We start from the raw sequence: 21,894 nt of genomic DNA on the forward strand, positions 1-21,894 counted from the left end.
CACGTTAATATGACGTTGCATTGTGCTCTGTGTGTGGATGCGTGGATGAACTGATATTGATATGTAGTAGCCTTCACATTGAATTACTAGTGCTGAGTTAGTGTTAATTGGTAAATAGTTAGGAAGGTAAATTACACTGTGTATATTAAACATGTCACTCTGATTGTTTGAGCAGTCAAAATGTCAGGGAAGTGTGTGTTTAACTTGAAATGGTTGGAGAATGCCGACTGCAAATATTGTCTTCAACAAGATAAATCAGATAAGTATATGGCTTTGTGCCATTAATGTATTAAAAAGTTTTACATTTGGAATTTTGGGTGAGTCCACTTTGAAAAGCCATATGAATGGAAGGAAACATTGTGAACTGAGGAAGAGCAGAGAAGCCAGTAATTCTTTGAAGAATTTATTTGGCCCTTTTGTGGGGCTATCATCACATTTTATCATTGCACCAGCAAGCTGTTGTGTCAGTGAAACGGCCAGCAATAGCACTAGTGACAGCTGCAGATGGGTGTGACGGTGCACGTCGCCTTCACACTTCCAGTTGATCTAGAGAACCTTTTGAACCTGCTGTGGCCAATAATGTACCCTAGGGATGAGCCAGCGAATGAAGGCACAACACACAAAGTAAATGGTTAGGTGCAAAAGTGTTTCAGTTCTTTTATTCAAAATAGTCAGAGCAAAGGGTGTTCAATAAATAAATAATCCATTAAAAGAAGGTATAAAGGGGAGGTTAAAATCAATCAAATAAATATTCCTTAAAAACGAGGTTAAAACAAGCCGAAAAGAGTCTTCTAAAAATTGCTTGAGCCCAGATGCAACCCTTTAAAGCAGGTGTCTCTCTGGCTTATCCTATTTGGACCTTGCAGTTTGAAGAAATGTCAACCAATAGGCGCAGACAACCTTGAATTCCAGCTTGTTTCCCTGTTGCCCATGCCACAGCGATCCACTGGGAGCCAAGAGGCCTTAACTCTCTCGGACTGCCTCTGTCATCCCCGGCCCTGCATGGGAGACCCTGTGGAGTACTCTGATTGCTCCTTCTCCCAAGCTCAGCAGGAGCAACCTTCAGCCCCCATCTTGAGCCCTGGCCACTCACTCCATCCCCAGGGCTTTAAACCTGTCCGCCTGCTTCTTCCCATATTGCACTGGCTCTTTCTCACTTGCTACTACACTCCTTTCAATCCTTTCCTTTAACCTTCCATTCTTTCCTTTCTGTCCTTGTTTTTTTCCCTTTTCCCGTGCCGACTCTCCTTTATATGCCTCCGTGGGTGCAGCGCCTCAATTGTGTACCGCAGAAAGCTGATGAAGCAATTGAGACAGACAGCACCCTCACGTGCAGGTATGTCTAGCCCCAGTTACTCCACCAACCTCCCAAAGCTGTGCCAGCACACACACCCACAGAGATTGAGCCAGCCAATTATTTATTTATTTATTAAAGTGGTCTATTGGTTAAGCTGCACACCTGCACACATTGCAACTACATTGGGCTCATGATACTTGAACTATATCATCTTCTTTGACTTCATATGTGACTAAAAGTGAATGTCTGAAATCCTCTTAGTGTTAAATGTGATGTATGAGCATGATGAAAACATGGCTAACCTTTTTTAGGAAATGTTTCCTGATGGTGAGAGAAAGTCATCAACTGTGCATGGATTTCCTTCCCAATGTATACTGTACCTTGTACTTTCCATTAACAACTTTTCACTCCATAAAATATGCCAAATCTATTTTTTATGATCATTTATTTGCTTAATTGGTATGAGGTCACTAACATCCCAACACAGTAACATTTTTACATGTTGTTTAAAGTGTTATGTTTGTAAAAAGTGCTTGAACAAAACATGCTGTTTTCATGATCTCTGTATCTTTTCCATGCACACACCAAAATATTGACACGAGTCACTACATTGACACTACACGTACAATGGCACATACGTTGTCCATGTTTTTAAAATGTAGAGGTCCCACCTACAATTGCATAAATAGCGCATAACTGCACTATTACTCTGGGTATATAGTGCAAGCTTCAATGTCCGTTTTAGTAAGTAGTCAACAGTTTAAAATAGGCCACGTGTTTGAGTTCATTTGTGTTCTTATTAGGTTAACATAATTCTGCTGTGGATAAGGAGAACCCGATTGTAAAGTAGTGCTGGATTCTTGTGCTGGTTGGTACTGGAAAAGTCATAAAATATTCTGGAATTGAAAATACTGTATACTGAAGTGTACAAACTCTGGAAAAGACCTTTAGTGGGCCAGAACTGGCAGAAACATAGTTCTAAGAAATATTTGTTTTATTTTGTTTTACATGGGACATCATTTTTAATGATTCTTATGAGACCAAACTTGGTTCTATGTGAGTGCTGGATGAATTGTAATTTTAAATGTCATGCATGTCCATTTACGTATATGCATCAGTGAAGAAGTCAAAATTCCATGAGCAGTTCTGTGACCCATCTTTTTCACTTGCCTCAAGTAAGAGTACTTTCCAATATGAGGCAGAGCAAGTATGCTTGGTTAAGAAAGAGTATGATGAGCATGTCTTTATGACATTGTCTTCTCCCTCACAGATTAGCTTTCTTACGGATTAATTGAACCACATTTTCTTTGCAGAAGATCTATGTCTAGCATATACAAGCTGCCCTAGTGGTATGAGGTGGCCCAGGGATTTTGCAGTAGTGTTTTTATGATTTTTTTAGTCCATCAGTAGAGTAGATTTATTTTCATTAAACACTCATTGCCACTGTTGCTTTATCAGTATTCTTCAAACCTGAAGGCCTTTCACTTTGGTCAGTTTAATGCTTTTACCATCTCAATTTGTTATTTGGCCTTCCTCAATTTGAATAAATGTTAAACTTGAGAAGCATTTTTAGCAATCTCACCCCTTTTTGTATAAAGAACACCCTAGTTCTCTCAGATCTTCTGCTGGTTAATGAGCTTTAATGTAAGCTGCCTACATACCTGTTTAATTTTAGTTTTCTTACTTTTACAAAAAAAAATCGAACATTATAACACTTCTATCTATGATGAAAACAGGAAGTTGATGCTGAAGGTGGCCAAGGCTAACAAAAAGTCTGTCTGCTTATATTTTATGGATGTCAGAAATATTAAATCTTCATTTGATATTCTTCATATTTATTTGCAGATTCCTGACATATTCTTATCTTCTGGCCTTTAACGCCTGGCTCCTGCTGGCACCTGTGGTACTGTGTTATGACTGGCAGGTGGGGAGCATTCCTCTTGTGGAGACAATGTGGGACAGTCGCATTTTGGCTATCATCCTTTTTGGAGTTATGATGATTTCTTTGTGCCTCCATTGCCTTTTAACACTGCAGGTAAATTTCACCCTATTATTTTTGAAAACAAAATGAAAATCCTTTAGAAAGTTTAGCAAAGGCTACCAATTTACTTTAAAAATCAAGTGATGTGATGATCACAGGAGCCAGTGAAGGCTGCCTTATAGCTTCCTTCCTCTATAATGAATGAGTTAATTAGCTAATTATGGTGTTTGTGTATGACACATACTGTTGGCAATAGGCACTAATGAGGCCTTTGTTGGGCTTAAACTAGCATGCTGCCTATTTAAAGGACGGCCACAAACGGTGCCACATATGGAGACAAGAAGCCTAAGGATGAAAAAGAGAAAATTGGTAATATGCATAAGAGTTGTGCCAGTTAATGAATGTCCATGTATTTGTTGGCATAATAAAGGTATATTTAAAACAATCCTGTGAATTTTGGGCTGTTCAGGGTTCTCTAGAGTAGACTGAAGGCTGGCTGCACATCTGGTGCTTGTTTTTTTTATTTTTGCTTATGCCTGAAAACTGATTTTCTCACAGTCAAGAATACCACAGATGGGGTTCCTTAAAATATTTGTTAGGTTGAATTTTATTTCAGTACATGCACTTCAGAACAAGTCAACCACCTGAAGCTTAGCATGTTCGGGCCCGGCTAGTACTTGGATGGTAGACCAATCAGGAAAAGCTTGGGTTGCCGCTGGAAGAGGTGTTGGTGAGGCCAGCAACATACTTACCCTGTTGTCTGAATGTGGATCCCAGTACTCCAGTGCAGTGATGGGGACACTGTGTTGTATAAATTGTGCCGTCTTTCCCATGAGACATAAAACTGAGGTCCTGCCTTCATGTAGTCATAAAAGATCCCTGGGCATCCTTCATAAACAACGGAGTATATCATAATGTCCAGGCTAAATTGCCCACTATGGCCTAGTCATTCTGGCTGCAATTGGCTACCCTTTCAGCTAATGTGTGGTGAGCATACTGGTGCAGAAATGGCTCTCATCACATCATCTAGGTGGTTGCTGCACATTAGTGGTGGTTGAAGTTGCTTCCCACTCACTACGTAAAGTGCTTTGAGTAGTGAGAAAAGCGCTATATAAATTTTAAAGATTATTATTATTAAAAATTGTGAGACACTTCAGCCTCCCTGTGACCCTGAATTGTATTAAGCAGGTTTAACAATGTATGTATGTGTTGCATAAAATGGCTCTGATGCAAATTGAAATTTCTTTTTGCAGTTTAACTGATCTTTTACAGTCTATCACATTCTCTCTTCACTGTGGCAAGTATGTGACTTCAAATTTTTTTTTGCAAGATTCTGCCTTTTATTATATACGTGATACTTTGTATTATACAAAATTTCAAGTGTGGTTCTTTATTGTTTTCATTTACAAAACAGGTTACAAGACTAGCTCGGAATCATAAAGGGAGTGAGTAGCTGGGTTTGAACTGGTCATGTTGTGTTAAAAAACATTTGAATGCCTGTCTAATTAAGTATATTGCATACATTTACATCTACTTGTTTTTTTCCATATGGAGGAAAGGCAGGTGAAGTGACTTGCTTATGGTCACACAGTTTCAGTAGTGTGATCTGAACCCACAACCTCAGGGTTTTAAGTCCAAAGCTTAACCACTTAACCACACTGCCTACTGCAATGTTTGTCCAATTTTTTATTAAATCTTTCTGATGTTGGTGAGAGATGGCAATCACTCAAGTAGGGTAGTCAAAGCTTTTGTTTGCTTAGCACAAAATTTGAGTTCTTCTTGGAGATTCCATCTGTAAGATATGCTGTTATCCTTCCACCATGTCTTGCATCTGCCCTGTTTGCATCATCAGACAAATGCCAGATGAATCAACAACCTGAACTATGTTGTGTCAGTGTAGAGAAGCAGCAGTTCTAACATGAGACTTTCCAGTTTGCCATCTGCTCAATTAAAATCATTTCAGATGACCTCTGGCTCATAATTGTTTTGTAATATAGCAGTTTAGTGAAGTTCTGGGGTGTTTACATCTTGAAGGTCATCCAATGTAATGCAAGATATTGTTTTAAAAATACCTTTACTTATATAAATGACATCAAAATAACAGATTTTAGTAGATCCTATATATGCCATTTTTTAAGCTCATTTGTTATGAATCTTTATATTTTTACAAGGCTTTGTGTAAGTGTAAATGATGTGACTGGCACCTACAAAAATTAAAAGCATGTATTTTAAATATATCGCTATAACTTTATTCTTGATAACTTGATTTTCAATGTAGTATTTGCAAATTTAGTGTGTTTGCCTAATTTCCCCCTGGGGACAAATAAAGTTCTGTCTGCCTATACAGTGGTTGGCAGTACAATTGCATGATTCCAGCAACCTGAATTGACTTCACTGTCATGGGGACTGTCTGGGTGGAGTTTTTGCCATGTTTGCAAGGGTTTTCTCCAGGTAATCTGGCACCTTTCTAGATTCCAAGTTTGTGTGATAGTTAATTGGCAGTTACAAATAGAATATGTAGGTGTGATAGTGCCATGCTAGACTTCAACACCGCAATGCTGAATAGGACAAAAGCTTTATAAAAATTAATGTAGAGATTTTTGAAGTATTATCAAGTTAGCCGTGTCACATTTTCTTGCATGTGCTTAGTTACTCTACATGCATGAAGTAAAATGATAGGTTAGAACTTTCAGATCTTTTGTGGTGGGCCACATGTGAAGGTAAATTTTGTGTATATATTACAGTACACCTTTACTGTAATTGAGGACCATTTATACATTTCTTTGACATAGTTAAGTAATAAATAAGAATGCTACAATGGAAAAGAGGTGGTTATTGTTTTGTATGGGCCAAAGATTTTTACCTGTCTTATTGGCAAACAACCAGTATTGTTATGCCGTTTTTACATTTTTATGTAAAGTGACCATTAAATCATATTTTTTCCATGTTTTCACCACTGGACCATGAGTGAGTTAAATGACTCTTGTTGTGGAGAAAATGTAAGTCACTGGTAGGGACAAAGATGCAAATCATTATAATACACACCAGATACAGTGCATCCGGAAAGTATTCACAGCGCATCACTTTTTCCACATTTTGTTATGGTACAGCCTTATTCCAAAATGGGTTAAATTCATTTTTTCCCTCAGAATTCTACACACAACACCCCATAATGACAATGTGAAAAAAGTTTACTTGAGATTTTTGCAAATTTATTAAAAATAAAAAAACTGAGAAATCACATGTACATAAGTATTCACAGCCTTTGCTCAATACTTTGTCGATGCACCTTTGGAAGCAATTACAGCCTCAAGTCTTTTTGAACATGATGCCATAAGCTTGGCACACCTATCCTTGGCCAGTTTGTCCCATTCCTCTTTGCAGCACCTCTCAAGCTCCATCAGGTTGGATGGGAAGCGTCGGTGCACAGCCATTTTAAGATCTCTCCAGAGATGTTTAATCGGATTCAAGTCTGGGCTCTGGCTGGGACACTCAAGGACATTCACAGAGTTGTCCTGAAGCCACTCCTTTGATATCTTGGTAGTGTGCTTAGGGTTGTTGTCCTGCTGAAAGATGAACCGTCGCCCCAGCCTGAGGGCAAGAGCGCTCTGGAGCAGGTTTTCATCCAGGATGTCTCTGTACATTGCTGCAGTCATCTTTCCCTTCATCCTGACTAGTCTCCCAGTCCCTGCCGCTGAAAAACATCCCTACAGCTGGCCTGGTGATGAGCGGTGCCTGGTTTCCTCCAAACATAACGCCTGGCATTCACACCAAAGAGTTCAATGTTTGTCTCAACAGACCAGAGAATTTTCTTTCTCATGGTTTGAGAGTCCTTCAGGTGCCTTTTGGCAAACTCCAGGCTGGCTGCCATGTGCCTTTTACTAAGGAGTGGATTCCGGCTGGCCACTCTACCATACAGGCCTGATTGGTGGATTAATGCAGAGATGGTTGTCCTTCTGGAAGGTTCTCCTCTCTCCACAGAGGACCTCTGGAGCTCTGACAGAGTGACCATCAGGTTCTTGGTCACCTTCCTGACTAAGGCCCTTCTCCCCCGATCGCTCAGTTTAGATGGCCGGCCAGGTCTAGGAAGAGTTCTGGTGGTTTTGAACTTCTTCCACTTACAGATGATGAAGGCCACTGTGCTCATTGGGACCTTCAGAGCAGTAGATATTTTTCTGTAACCTTCCCCAGATTTGTGCCTCGAGACAATCCTGTCTCGGAGGTCTACAGACAATTCCTTTGATTTCATGCTTGGTTTGTGCTCTGACATGAACTGTCAACTGTGGGACCTTATATAGACAGATGTGTGCCTTTCCATATCATGTCCAATCAACTTAATTTACCATAGGTGGACTCCAATTAAGCTGCAGAAACATCTCAAGGATGATCAGGGGAAACAGGATGCACCTGAGCTCAATTTCGAGCTTCATGGCAAAGGCTGTGAATACTTATGTACATGTGATTTCTCAATTTTTTTATTTTTAATAAATTTGCAAAAATCTCAAGTAAACTTTTTTCACATTGTCATTATGGGGCATACTCCAGAGTCCTGAGCTTGAATCACAAAAACACCATCCAATAAATACAAAGAAACACAGTATTTATCATTATGTGTAAAGAGTACTCAGCTTGTTGAAACTAGCAGAATCTACACTAAACACTGGAGTTTGCATGTTTGTGTCATGCATGCATAGGTTTTCGTTTGCTACTCTGGTTTTCCTCCTGCCATGACACAGATTAAATGTGTTAAAAAATGGTTGCATTTGTAACACATATACCAGCAGGACATTCCTTAGACATCTCTTCAGCCTTCCAGAAATACTTTCAGACACCAAAATATCAAATCAAATTGTTTTTTGTAAACTAAACACCAGGGTAGGAGCAAAGAATGGCTACGAATTAGTACAGTGTAAAAGGATAAACACGAAGGAAAATGCCTAACACCAATTACTTTATTTCTTTCTCTATGTTTTAAACATTGTTTTTAGTTTGGGATGGTCACTCCTCTTACTCGCCTGCCATGTACTTTTCAAAGCAGCCTCCCGTGTCCTCTTGTTCGCTCTCTCTCACTCTCTCTGTTTCTGCATTCTTAGCTAAGTCCTGGAATTTAATTTTCATGGAAGGTGTTTTCCTATGAGCTCATTAGATGCTAGTTAATGGAATTTGATTTATGACTCCTAAGTGATATTTAAATGGTAGGATGGCCACTTAGTTGGGCAACAGACTATAACCTATCTCACACACACAGACACACACACAAACGTACTGTACATATATATATGCCACCAGCCGCTGTCATTTCTTTTTCCGTTTCCCTCTGAAAAATTCACTTCCAGGGCACTTAGACCTCAAATCTTACGAAGAAATTCCAAGTCAGTCACAGTGTTTTTCCTTTAATTTTCCACCCAGGCAATCCTTTAGATTAGATTAGATAAACTCTATAAATCCAATGGGGAAGTTCAGATGCATACAGCAGCAGAAACATAAACAACATGGATACATACTCACAGGACAAATAATGTAGCCAATCAATTAATTAATCCATAAATAAATAAATAAACAAATAAAATAAACTTAATGACTACATCGGGTGGAAGCTTTGAATTGATTCAATTTACATTGGGTTTCCTTTGTAATGTAACATTTTGTCAATTCAGCTTTTAAATTATGTTTGCCAGGATTATGGTTACTTTGTTTTCCTATGGAACTGCAATTAAACTTGTTTTTTTATTTATTAGAAATCTCTACCTGAAGATTAGTAAGACAATAGAATCTTGATATTTTGGCCAGTTATTCAAAAACACCCACCAGTTTTAAATGAACTATGTTTGCAGACATTTCTATTCATAAATTTTGTTTCCTGAAGAAAGTAATTTGTGGCTTACTGCTGTGTTGTAATGGTAGCAGCTTGCAGATGTATTTATTTAGAAATGATAGCTGATCGCATGGCATTGTCTGAAAAGCCTTACTCCACAATCTTCACACTAGCAGATGGCTGACATTTAACATTATCTAATTGTACAAACCATTTCTTCAAGAAAGTATTTGTCCTTTTATTAAATTGACTCAGAAATGGGAACAAGTTATTTGTTCAGTCTGTTGGTTTTTTCTCGCATATATTCCCATTTTTCTATTTAAATTTATGTTTATATTCAGGGGCATCTGTTATTAGGCACACCTACTTGTTAACAAAAATATTCTGCTTCCACAAACAACCAATCATGTGGCTTCAATTTAAAATATAAAATGATTTGTTGTTATTCAAAAACATTACAATGAGCAAAACATGTGATCCAAAGTTCTTTAACCTTGATATAATTGTTGGTGCTTGATATGGTGGTTTTAGAATCTCAAAAACTGGTACCCACCTCAGTTTTTCACTCCTGCAGTCTCCATAATTTACAGAGAATAGTGCAATGAACAAAAAACATCCACTGAGCAGCAATTCTGTGGATAAGAATACCTTGTTAATGAGAGAGATAAGGGGAGAATGGCCAGACTTGTTCAAGCTAAGAGAAAGGCTACACATGTCCGAATAATAGTGTTTTACAGTAGTGGTGAGCAGAACAGCATATCTGAACCCCAACAACAGACCTTGTAGTGCATGGGCTACAGCAGCGCAAGACCATACCTGGCTCCACTCCTGCCAGGAAAGAAATGGCAGATGGTGTAAGTGTGCAAGTAATTACTGGACAACTTAAGACTGGAAAAAAGTCATTAGATCTGAAGAATCATGGTTTTACAATAATACATTGATCTTTTCTGCCTTATGTTAAAGTACATTACGTTTTCAACACATTAGGCCTCTTAAAACTGGTTAGGTGTCATTGAAATGCCGCAGTATACCAGTTTATTGTTGTTTACCCCATGTATCCCTTTATAGTTACAATTTACTCAACTGGCTTGCACAATTCCCATACTTCAATTTAATGGAGTGACTTTGGGATGACATGGAACAAGATCTTTGCAACATGAATGTGTGGCCAGTAACTCTGCAGGAACTAAAATTTCTCTAGGAAATGTTTTCGGCACATCATTGAATCTAGTAAGCAAGTGTAGACCTATCTAGAACTAGTTGGGTGTACCTAATAAATGGTCCACTAAGTGTATACTGCATTTTGAACAGCAAAGAACCATGGAAAAGTTAAACCCTAAGTTCCATTTTTAATGTATCCATATTACTAACCGAAGGTTATGGACGCAGGGCGCATCGAAGCGCACGCGCACTGCTGCACTGCAACGAGCCCGCCCATAGCTAACGACACAGCCACAGAAAACACACCTACCAGTGTGATCACCACTGCAACAAGCCCGCCCATAGCTAACGACACAGCCACAGAAAACACACCCGCTAGACAAATGAAGCGCACGAACCAGCTCCCAGGCAAAGGAGTCTCAGCTCAAAAATGAAACAGCTCAACTAACGGAAATACAAATCCGAGCCCATAGCTAACGACACAGCCACGGAGAAAACAAATACAAAAGATTCAGCGCATATGTGAATCACATTACAGTATTACAGTACGGAATCCCCAGACGTCCAGACTACACAGCATATTTGAATCACATTACAGTATTACAGTACGGAATCCACAAAGGTCCAGACTACACAGCATATTTAAATCACATTACAGTATTACAGTAATACATTATTAACAGTCCAGCCACAGAAAACACAGATACGACACCAGATGGAAAAAAACAATAAATGAACGCTCCGTATTAAGCGTAAGTGCGATTATAATTCCTAACAGTAAATGACTTATAGCTAACGCGAATCCGTGAACGAAGGCGCCCACACAAAGAAACCGCTTTAGTTCAAATGGGGTTATTGAATTAAATGGAGACTTTACCATGCCTACGACCTGTGAACTAAACCTGAGGTGAAGCGTGCACGCCAGGTTGTACAGCCGCCCGGACGCGACCGGCCACACCACCGCATATACGACGACACAGCCATAAAAAAACAAAAACGAGACTGCATGAAGAAAAACAATAACAGAAGCGCGTTGAAATGAACTGTCCCAGGACGCACCCACCCTCCATGATATTTCATCACGCACCGGCTTCCCCCCTGGGAATGGCCCATACTGCTTTCGCGTGTGTTGACAAATATTGCATCGGATTGGAACAGTGCACCTTGTAGCTGAAGTCATAAACAATCACCCATTAGCAAACTGTATAAAAATGCTACATGAGGTTGAAAGAGAAGCCAATACAAAAGCAGAGGTGGACGGTGTGGCACCAACTACAATTGCCTTAGTGGTAATATAAGACAAAGAACAGGATCCGAGACGATACAATGTTCCCATCGTTAATGAAGTGGCATTTGTGTTTCAAAGTGATGACGGTGAGCCTCCATTTCACCGCGATATTGTCATGCATTTACGTCCTGATGGAAACAAGGAGCCTACAACGCGCTTCTGAAACACCACAACCACATGAGTCACAGCTCCAAAATGAAACCGCTTTAGTACAAATAGTGTTTATTTAATTAAATGACATTTCCCAGGACGCGCCCACCCTCCATAAGGTGATTGCCATTCTTGGATTTGCGATTCTTTCGAGAATCGCGGGCTTGCTGGTTATATTAGAGGAGGTTGAAAATTCAAATAAATACAAAATATCTTCTATAAAATTTAATGTTCCTTTTAAGTTTCAGCCTATAGTGGAGTGAAAAAAGAGCACAAATGTTAAGATAAAAACATACAAAATGTTTTAAGAATTTTTTTTAGTATTTTGTTTCCAGAAACCAGAACATTACAATGTCAAGCTACTCAATCAAACATATAACAGATAGAAGCATTTGAAGAGCTCAGTTCCAAAATCAGCTAAGTACAAAAGATAAATTTTGGAGATAAATAGAGAAAAGAAGGGGCCTGAGTTGCCTCGAAAGCTTGCATATTGTAATCTTTTTAGTTAGCCAATAAAAGGTGTCATTTTGCTTGGCTTTTCTCTACATTCATAATGGCTAACACGGTACAATACCCTAGTACTGGAGAGAAATAGGAAAATCTGGGTCCGTAAGCAGATTTTGAAAATAAATCCCTAAAACTATAGCGCTACACTGTTGCAATTAGCAGGTTTTGAAGCTCAAACATATTTTCGACACATGACCAACTGCATGAAAAGTCACAATCACGTGTTCACTAAATTTTACCAAAAGGTGTAATTAGCAGATTTTAGAACTCACATCTTCATTTGCTTCAAAATGAATACAGAGAGAATAAAGAAAAAATAACAAATACAAAGGAAAAGAATAAACAGCAAAAAAAACAAGATTTAACCCTCACTCAATCATTTTCAATTTATATAATTATTCCACGATGTCATTAGATAAGAGATTTGAATGTTGCCAAGGTGCTCCTTTTGAATTGTAAGCCTGCTACCCTACTCAGTAATTTATTCCAAGCATCTACAGCTTTGTGTGTGATGAACTAAACTTCTGGGGTTTGTGTAAAACAGGTGCCAATATAATAAGTTGAGTAATGTTATTCACTTCACCCTGTCAGTGGTTTTAATGTTACGGCTGATCACAGCTAAAAATAATTTATATAACCCAGGAAAAGCAATGACCCTCACACTCACTAACAATTTATACTTTAGCATATTTAGGAACATATCCTTCTGATGTAAGTCACCATTTTCCATGCTAAAGCCAGTTCTAAACTTATGTCTACATTGTGTTTTGAATTCCTGGCATTATTAAATAAAGGAACAAAAGCTTTTAAAAAAATAAGGTAAACATTTTTGAAACCATATATCTAATTAAATGTTTTTGTTTCCTCCAGTCAGCACATTATTGAAACACAGTCAGCCCTATATAAACGTACAGTAACTGGTTTTTAAAAAACCCATGCTGGAAATCTGATTCTCCCTCTCTCCTTTACAGTTCTGTTAATTTTCCTGTTGTACATGTTATGTAAACTCGCTTATAATTGCCATGGGTGACATGATCACCTTTTCTGTTTAAATGGAAGTTTGTAATTTTCTTTTTTGGGGGTTTTCCCATTCTATAGTGATTCCTGAACTATGTATATTAATATTTTATGTAAATTTCAGTAAAACAGTAATCCCTTCATCTAATTAATTTAAAACATCTCATCAGTGCAGATGTGCTACTCAGCTAGTTTTAGTAGTCCAGCTATTAAAGCTGCTAGAATCTCCACAGTAATACATGCTTAAAAAAGCAGAAAGTAACTGTAAATTGTCAGAAAGCTCCAGTAATAGATTTTCTGTTATAATCTAAAAAATAAATATACAGTCCTTCCCTATAAACTTGTTCTTTGGTGTGAACAAATACTTCACACACAGTTAGAAATATGTACCTGTAACAGCCAGGGCAGAACTAGTAGATGAAAAGACTGAGCTCTTCTAAATGTTCTCTTGACCAGAGGGAATAAGGCTATGGAGCAGCTCTTTTGCCCTTTTGATACATTCCATTTACTAAGCTGACTTCTGAAATTGCTAAAGAATTCTTAATGTAATCTGTTTTTGAAATGGAAATAAAGTCTGGGAGAGAAAAAATGATCAGTCTGAAAGGGTTTTAAGCATCACACAACCCACTTAACTCACAAATATAATAATTCACTTCTGGTTGGCTGAATAAATAGTGCTCCATGCTATATTATCTGATTGTTTAATATTTTATAAGCACAACTTTGCTGTTTCAAATTACTTCACATGTGAGTTTTATTAAAAAGAATTAGCTTTCTCCTTCTCTTTGTGTTTTATCTCTTTGGCATCTCTTATTTGAAATACTCTTAGGCATCTTCCCCTATACTGTAGCTGTTGTTCTTATATGTGGATGAGAATAATGATTGTGTTTTTTAATAAATTAATGCCTTTTATCTTTTGTATCTTCCTCTTCAAATACTGGTCAGATTTGTTAGGTTAATTAGTAGACATTCAATGTTTCTAATATTTGGAAGTTTACTTAAGGCTTTGTCTCATCTAAAAGTGAAATTTACTTTTTTGAAATTTATCTAATTTTGTTTAAAAATTAGGAGGAACAGCGAATGGAATAGGGCTAGTGACAGACTTAAAAGCCTACCCTGTGATTAAGCCCCTCAGGTAAAAATACACCCTGTCCTTTGGTACAAGGTCTATCTGCTCCAAATGGATCTTTACTCGTGAACCTCAATCTTTAGTACAGTGACAGAGGTCTTATGATTTACAGGTATAAGAAATTTGACAAATGAGAGGAAACCATTTAGTCCATCAAGCCTGTTTGTTTAGCCAATAGTTAAACTGTCCCGGTATCTCATCCAGATTATTCTGAAAGGTTATCAAGTTTTCTGGTTTAACTACATGTCTCAGTAGTTTGTTCCTGAGTCCCACAACTCTGCATAAAGAAGTGCTTCCTGTCTTCAGTTTTAAATGCACTTTCCCTTAATTTTCACTGTCCTCGAGTATGCGATTCACACTTAAGTCGAAAGAACGGTGCTGGATGTACTTTATCAATGCCTCTGAGGATTTTAAATATCTGGATTAGGTGACAACACAGTCTCTTCTGCTCGAGACTAAACAGGTTTAATTCTCTGAGTCTGTCAGAGTAGAACATGTCCTTAAGTCCTGGTTCCATTGCTTTCCTCTGTACATGTCTTTTCTGTACCATGGTGACCAGAACTGAACACAGTACTCCAGATGTGGTCTTACTAGTGCATTATATAGTTTGAGCATAATGTCCCTTGAATTTCAAACGTTTTTATGATATAGCTTAAATTTTTTTTTGCCTTTTTAATTGCTGCCGTGCATTACTTAGTCAATGAAAAAGTTGCATCAACATATACCCCTAAATCTTTTCAAAGGCTGCTTCCTGTATGATGGTATCTCCCTTCTTGTATTTATAATTGAAATTCCTTTTTCCAACTTGTAGCACTTTTCTACATTAAACTGCATCTTCCATGTGTTTGTCCAGTGCTGAAGGTTGTCCAGGTCTTTTTGAAATTTTTTTGCTGCCTTCTCAGTGTCAACCATTCCTCCAATTTTAGCATCATATGCGAATTTGACAAGTTTACTAACTATACTAGAATCAATGTCATTAATATAAATCAGAAAAAGTAATGGTCCAATGACAAATCCCTGAGGGACTCTACTGACTGAGCATTCTCTTTTTATCTGTACTCTTTGTCTCCTGACAGATTAGTTGATGGTTAGTGGTTCAGGTTTGCAGGTTACTTTTGATGCCTACATCTTCTAGTTTCAGAATTAACTTTGGTGTGGAACTGTATCAAATGCTTTTTGAAAGTTTAGATAATTTTGTTTAGGTACTTTTCTAATTTATTTATTATTATAGTTTCCATAATTTTGCATGGTACAGAAGTAAGACCAATTGGTCTGTAATTACTAGGATCCGTTTGGTCTCCGTTCTTGAAGAATGGATTCATATTTGCAACTTTCCTGTTCTCTGGCACTTCTCCTTACTGAAATGACTGCTGAAATATGCCCAGTAAGGGTTTTATAGATGACATCTTTTAATTTCTTTCAGTACAATTAGTAATATCCAGTCAGGTCCAGGGGTTTTATTAGTCTTCAGCTTATTGAGGGCTTGAATCCCATTTGACTCTTCTATTTTAAAATATTTGTTTTTACTTCTGCATGAGGCATTCCACTTGCTTCTTCCTTTATCAATGCTTAGGTGAAATATTTGTTCAGTTCATTTGCTATTCCCTTCTCATTTTCAATGCTTTCTACATTCGTGTCCTGAAGGTTTCTTAAATTCTCTTTTATTGTGTGTTTACTGGAGTAGTACTAAATATTGCTTGCTGTTCGTTTTGACTTCTCTAGTAATTTTTATTTTGGTTTCTCTTTTGACATTTCTAATGCTTGTTTTGATCTCTTGCTGTAGATTCTGTTATTTCTGTATGTCAGAATTATCTGGATTTTTTTTTTATTTTCTTGTACAGTGATCTTTTCAACCACAGACAAGGCATATTCAATGCACATTCATTCACAGTCACTCACATTTTGTTGCCAAACAACTGCACATTCATTCACAGTCACTCACATTATGTTGCCAAACAACTGCACATTCATTCACAGTCACTCACATTATGTTGCCAAATAATCAACCTTTCACATTCTTTGGGTTTAGGATGAAACTGGAACCCATGCAGACATGAGGAGTGGGAGGAGGCACCACACAGGCAATTTTGGTTTAAGATTTGAACCCAGAGTTTCTGTAGCTATGAGGCAGTAGCACTAGTTACTGTGTTTTTGATGCTCCTAATTACTAATCATCCTGTTAATTAAAATTATAAAATAGATTTTATACTTGGCCAGGATTTCTTGTGTGTGGTTTCCTCTCATAAACCAGATAAATTTCTATTAGGCTAATATAGAAACCTAAAGATACATAACTGTATTTAGGTATTTGCTCATGTTTGTCCTCCAATATACTGGTATCCATACTGTGTTGGTTCCTGAATTGTGCCCAAAACTGCTTTCATTTCCCAACAACCATGTAGAGGGAAAATGAGATTGAATAAAAGGATTGACTTTTGACATGCTAACATTATTTCTTTTTACTTATTGTACTTGTCTGAAAATTTCAAGTTCAAATTTATTGTCATCTATGTTCTCAGCTCAAGGTATTTCATACTCCCAGGTCTACTCACAGCAATTGTTAATAATATATTTCCAACAAAGACGCAGCCACACACACACATGAACACAAAGTATAAATAACATGCAACATACTGTAAATACCCCAGGCCAAATTACGCATTTTATTGACATTTGAAGCAAAAAATAGTAACTATACCCTCTACAGCAAATAAACTGTAATAGTGGCATTTTTATGAAAACATTAATGTAAAGTTACAATTTATTTAATAAACTAAAAATGTTAAAAGTAAATTAAGAGTAATTGTGGTATTTGAAAATGTTTGGGCACTTTTTTGTTGCTAGCTATGAGTTTTTAATTTTTTGTTTTGGAAAGCTTTCCACATTATTACTTGCAGGTCGCTTTTAGCTATGAGATATTCTTGGGCTATCTTATGTACACAGTGCATTTAAGACATAACAATAGATTTGTGCTAAACAAAAATACAAACTCAACATTAAAATAAAATGCTGGTAGTGCAGTTTACCCCAAAAGCAATACACAAACACGGAGTAATTCAAATAAAAGAAAACTAACATGGCTGCTGTTTTTATTCCTATTTGTAGCATTTCTATGTAAAACAGAGAAGGTGTGAAATGGATGGAGGAGGACTGCTGCATGGATGTGTCACTTCAGGTGTGATGGTTAATATAGTTAACCACTGGTTAATATAGTTATCTTACTACTGACAAATTTATGAGGATTTCTAGGGTGCAAAATAAAGTAGGCAAAAATGCATTTGGCAATGTGGCTAGTCATTGCAGCTGCTATCTCCTTCCACCTGTCTCGTTTCCACTCATATGGTATGCAACGGAACAGCAAACATTTTAATGAACTTTCACCTCTTGTTCTTTGCTTAGCAGGGGTCTGTTTTTCCATAGAGGGAGAAGAGTACATTGCAGATGCCACACATGCCTGAATGGCTTCTTCATATGTGTTTTCTCATTAGATTGTCTACTGTTTGAGCTATAGTCCTGAGTAAATCCAAACCTTTTGGAAATAGTAGACCTAATTCTACTTGTTCAAAACTCTACCTCTTCTGATACTTCCTCAATTTTATCCTCACACTCATCACCACCAGGCAACATGGGAGTGTGATAAGTGGTCCATGGTGCTGTGCTGATTTTAAATAAACAATCGTACCCCGCAAGAGTGCAGGCTCTTATTTGGTGTGAACATGCTTCACTCCATGGACAGCTGGTGGTGCCTGCCTGATTGCGAAGACTTGTGCGCCTCATGAATTCCTCAGAGGATGCGGTGTGTTCGCATTAGGAGCATTGGCATAAGACGAACCTGCACTGGACAGAAGGGGAGGTGAGAAAGACAAAAGTAGAACTGTGAGAATAGCATTGAGGTGGAATGGTACAACCAGCCAGCCAGCCAACAGAAGGAGCAAAGGATTGGAGCTCTAGGGATGTATCATCCCCATTGAACAGTTGGAGTCGTGCGATCGAGGTGGCATCCTCTCTAGAGATCCGAGGTACGCCGGAGTGAGCAAGAACGAAGAAGAGAGGACAACCGACCATGGCAGCCACGATGTGGGTCAGGTTGGTGAGTGACTGCTGAAGTCCCCGCCAGCTGAGTGAGCAATGGGTGAGCTGGGCAGACAAAGAGGGTGTTGTGCTGGGCTCCTCTGTGAGTGGAAAGAAAATAGACCTGAAGACAGTTGGTTTTTATTCTCATTTTAAGTCTTGCTTTTAAACTCACAGATTTTCACTGTTTTATTGGATTATTTATTGAACATTTTTGGGCGCTACACTTTGTTTTGAACACTGTTTTGTTTGACTGTTTTAATAAAAGCACCAAGGCAATTTTATACCTTGCCCTTGCTATGTTTTTGTGCTGTGGCTTAGTGATTATTGTGGTGTGTAATTTTGCATATAAGTTGATAAATATTGTGTATGTCTTTATTTGTAACTTGAAAACACTAATGTCTGTCATTGATAAGCAATGGTTTGATGGCAAAGAACCCCCCCCTTTAAGACTGAGTCTCTTCATAATTTTACGACAGGGTTGGGGGAAGTGCCTCAACCAGTTTGGCAAGTGATTAACAAATTTTTAAATAGCAAGCCAGTTGTGTTTGTATGTTAGTCAAACTATATATACTGTACATATATATTTGTGTGTGTGTGTGTGTATAAAAATATATATATATGGTTGAAATGGTTTACTGTCAAATAAATGCAAAGAGTACACGACACGTGTTTCGCCCTCATTCTGGGTTCATCAGGTGTACACACTCCACTGCACTCCCTCTTGGGAATCGAACCTCGGACGTCGTGTACTCTTTGCATTTATTTGACAGTAAACCATTTCAACCATTCTATGATCTGCTCCTCACAAATTGAGGGCACCGTGGCGGATGTTAGCAGATTGCTGGCCAACCACAAGCATTACCTGGTAGGTAACCACCCATACAATCAGATTGTGACACAGACTACGAATGCCGTGAATATATATATATATATATATATATATATATATATATATATATATATATATATAGATATATATATATATATATATATATATATATATGTATAGGGACTTGTAGAGATGAATAACATTAACATTGGACCTTACAAGGCACACCATAAAAGTTAAAGGGATGTTCCACATACTTAGGAAGAGTGGTGGAGATTTTATTTAACATTCAGAAGAAATTGTGAAAAATTAAAGTGCTGAACATTTTTTTTGACTTTTGCACACTTTTTTAAATATCAAATCAAACCTTAAATTCAATATGTAGCCTATCCGTACTAGAGAATTTGTTAATATTTATTGGAATCTATTTTTGTCCATTCTTGCGCAATGTTCTCTGTGCCACTAGCTGCCACACAACCCCAAAGGATAACAGATCCCCAACACACCCTGCCCCCATACTTAACAACTTTACTTGACTGATTTTTAACTTCATATGTTGACAACACCAAAATATCTCTGTCTTAAGCAGATGATGTTTTTCATACTTAAAACATGTTTTGTGACAAGATCACGAGCAACGTTCTCTCTAACTTTTTTCCCGTTTTCTCGGAGCACCTACAGTATGTGCCTCAGCAGTAACACAAGGGAGCTGCGTTAGTTAAGAAACTGATTTTTATTTATACACGATGCTGTGCTTTCCATTTATGTCATTTTTAAATTGTAATTTTTAATAGCAAGAAAAACATTGAAAATAAAACATTTTTCACACACACACTGCTATATTAGGCTAGATTAATTGACACCAAAATTTCAAATATTGACAGTTAACGAGTTACAGTTACAACTTACAGTGGAACCTCGGTTCACGACCATAATTCATTCCAAAACTCTGGTCACAACCCTATTTGGTCGTGACCCGAAGTAATTTCCCCCATAGGATTGTATGTTAATACAATTAATCAGTTCCGGACCGTACGAACTGTATGTAAATATATATTTTTTTAAAGATTTTTAAGCACAAAAATAGTTAATTATACCATAGAATACACAGTGTAATAGTAAACTAAATGTAAAAACATTGAATAACACTGAGAAAACCTTGAACAGAGAAAACTAACATTGCAAGAGTTCACGCTACAGCCTTACAAACCGCTCGCTGTAAACACTTTTTTTTAATGAGTTTTAAGCACAGGGTAAAAAAATTAACATTTGAAAAATCCTTAATTTATACAAAAACTAACCATAAACAACCAAGAAAACTAACCTTGCATGAGTTGAGTTCTGGCATGAAGGAAGTGAGGAGGAACTGGGTGGAGAGGAGATTACAGTTTTGAGGTAAAGTCTGTGATGATGCGGGTTCGATGCATTCTCCCATCTTCCGGGATCCCTTAAACCCGTCACTGTTGGTAATGTTACCGATGAACACGACAGTAAGGCACTACAATGGTGCAAAAAGTACCAAGTGCTTTTATGAAAATCAACAAAACAACAATCAAAAACAAAGTCCAAATTAAATAAAGTGCAGTGCTTTTAGAACCCTTCAATAAATAATCCCATAAAAACAGAAGTGAGGTGGAGATTAAAATCCAATAGAAAAAAAGTCTTCATTAAATACAACAAGGTTAAAACAATTCTGGAAGCAGTCTCTTTAAAAACAAGCCAAGTGCATTCTTTAACTGGTGACCCCCCTGCTTCTCCCTATCCAGGCGTCACAACAGGGGAGCTACCTGCAGCTGTCCTTCCTTCCTTCCTTCTGGTCTGGAGGCCTCCTGATCCCTGGCATCGGTCGCTCACTCTCCAGACCGAGGCTTGGCTTCCCTGGCGACCAGGACACCTACGTCTGGGAATTCACCGCCCAAGCCTCTTGACTCCCGCAGCCTTCTCGGCCTTACGTGGCCAGCCATCCTTCTTCTGGTCACTCCAGCTCCTTGATCGCTCAGCTGGAGCGACCGCTTCCTTCTGCCCCACCGAGTGTCGGCCAAACACCCCTGCTTGGGCTCACTGTCCAGCTGCCTGCCTGCGAGCACATGCTCGCTCACTCGCTCGCTCACACCGGTTCTTTTCACACTGCTTCCTGCTTACTTCCTCACTCCGCAACCTCCATCTTTCTTTTTCCTCCCTTTAGCCTCCTTGCGCTTCTATTTATGAAGAGGATGTGGCAGCTGTAGCAATCAGCAGCCCCGGGACCAATTCTGGATGTGGATGGTTTCCCACCTGTGCACTTAGGTGAGAAATGCCAACACCACAAATTCCCCTGGAACTGCTTCAGCCACTTAACCATCATGCCCCCTCGCTAAGCTGCAAGCACGGCAATTATTTATTTAAAACTGGCCTCTTGACATGAGCTGTGGACCCGCAATACCACAAAGTCCCTCTGCACGATTCATGTCTGACCGAGAACAATGTACTGTACAGGGAGAGACTGAACACGTGCGTAAATCACCGACGCGTATGAACTGTAAGGGAAACAAAATAGAGTACAAAGAGTTCACAGTGAATGCACAGGGAGAGACTGAACACGTGAGGAAATCATCAGTGCGTACAAACAGGAAGGGAAACTGGCTTGTTCGTCACCTGAGTGTGTGA

The 21,894-nt window shown here is 38.3% G+C and overlaps 1 protein-coding gene across 1 annotated transcript in view; it reads left to right on the forward strand.

Moving 5' to 3' along the window:
* tmtc1 (transmembrane O-mannosyltransferase targeting cadherins 1) overlaps window positions 1–21,894 on the forward strand; it is a 607,165-nt gene that overhangs the window by 311,629 nt on the left and 273,642 nt on the right. The window contains exon 8 of the mRNA XM_051929219.1: window positions 3,143–3,332. Coding sequence (XP_051785179.1) covers window positions 3,143–3,332 — 190 coding nt within the window. The remainder of the gene's footprint in view (window positions 1–3,142; window positions 3,333–21,894) is intronic.

This window comes from Erpetoichthys calabaricus, chromosome 1, assembly GCF_900747795.2.
Source record: "Erpetoichthys calabaricus chromosome 1, fErpCal1.3, whole genome shotgun sequence".
NCBI lineage: Eukaryota > Metazoa > Chordata > Cladistia > Polypteriformes > Polypteridae > Erpetoichthys > Erpetoichthys calabaricus.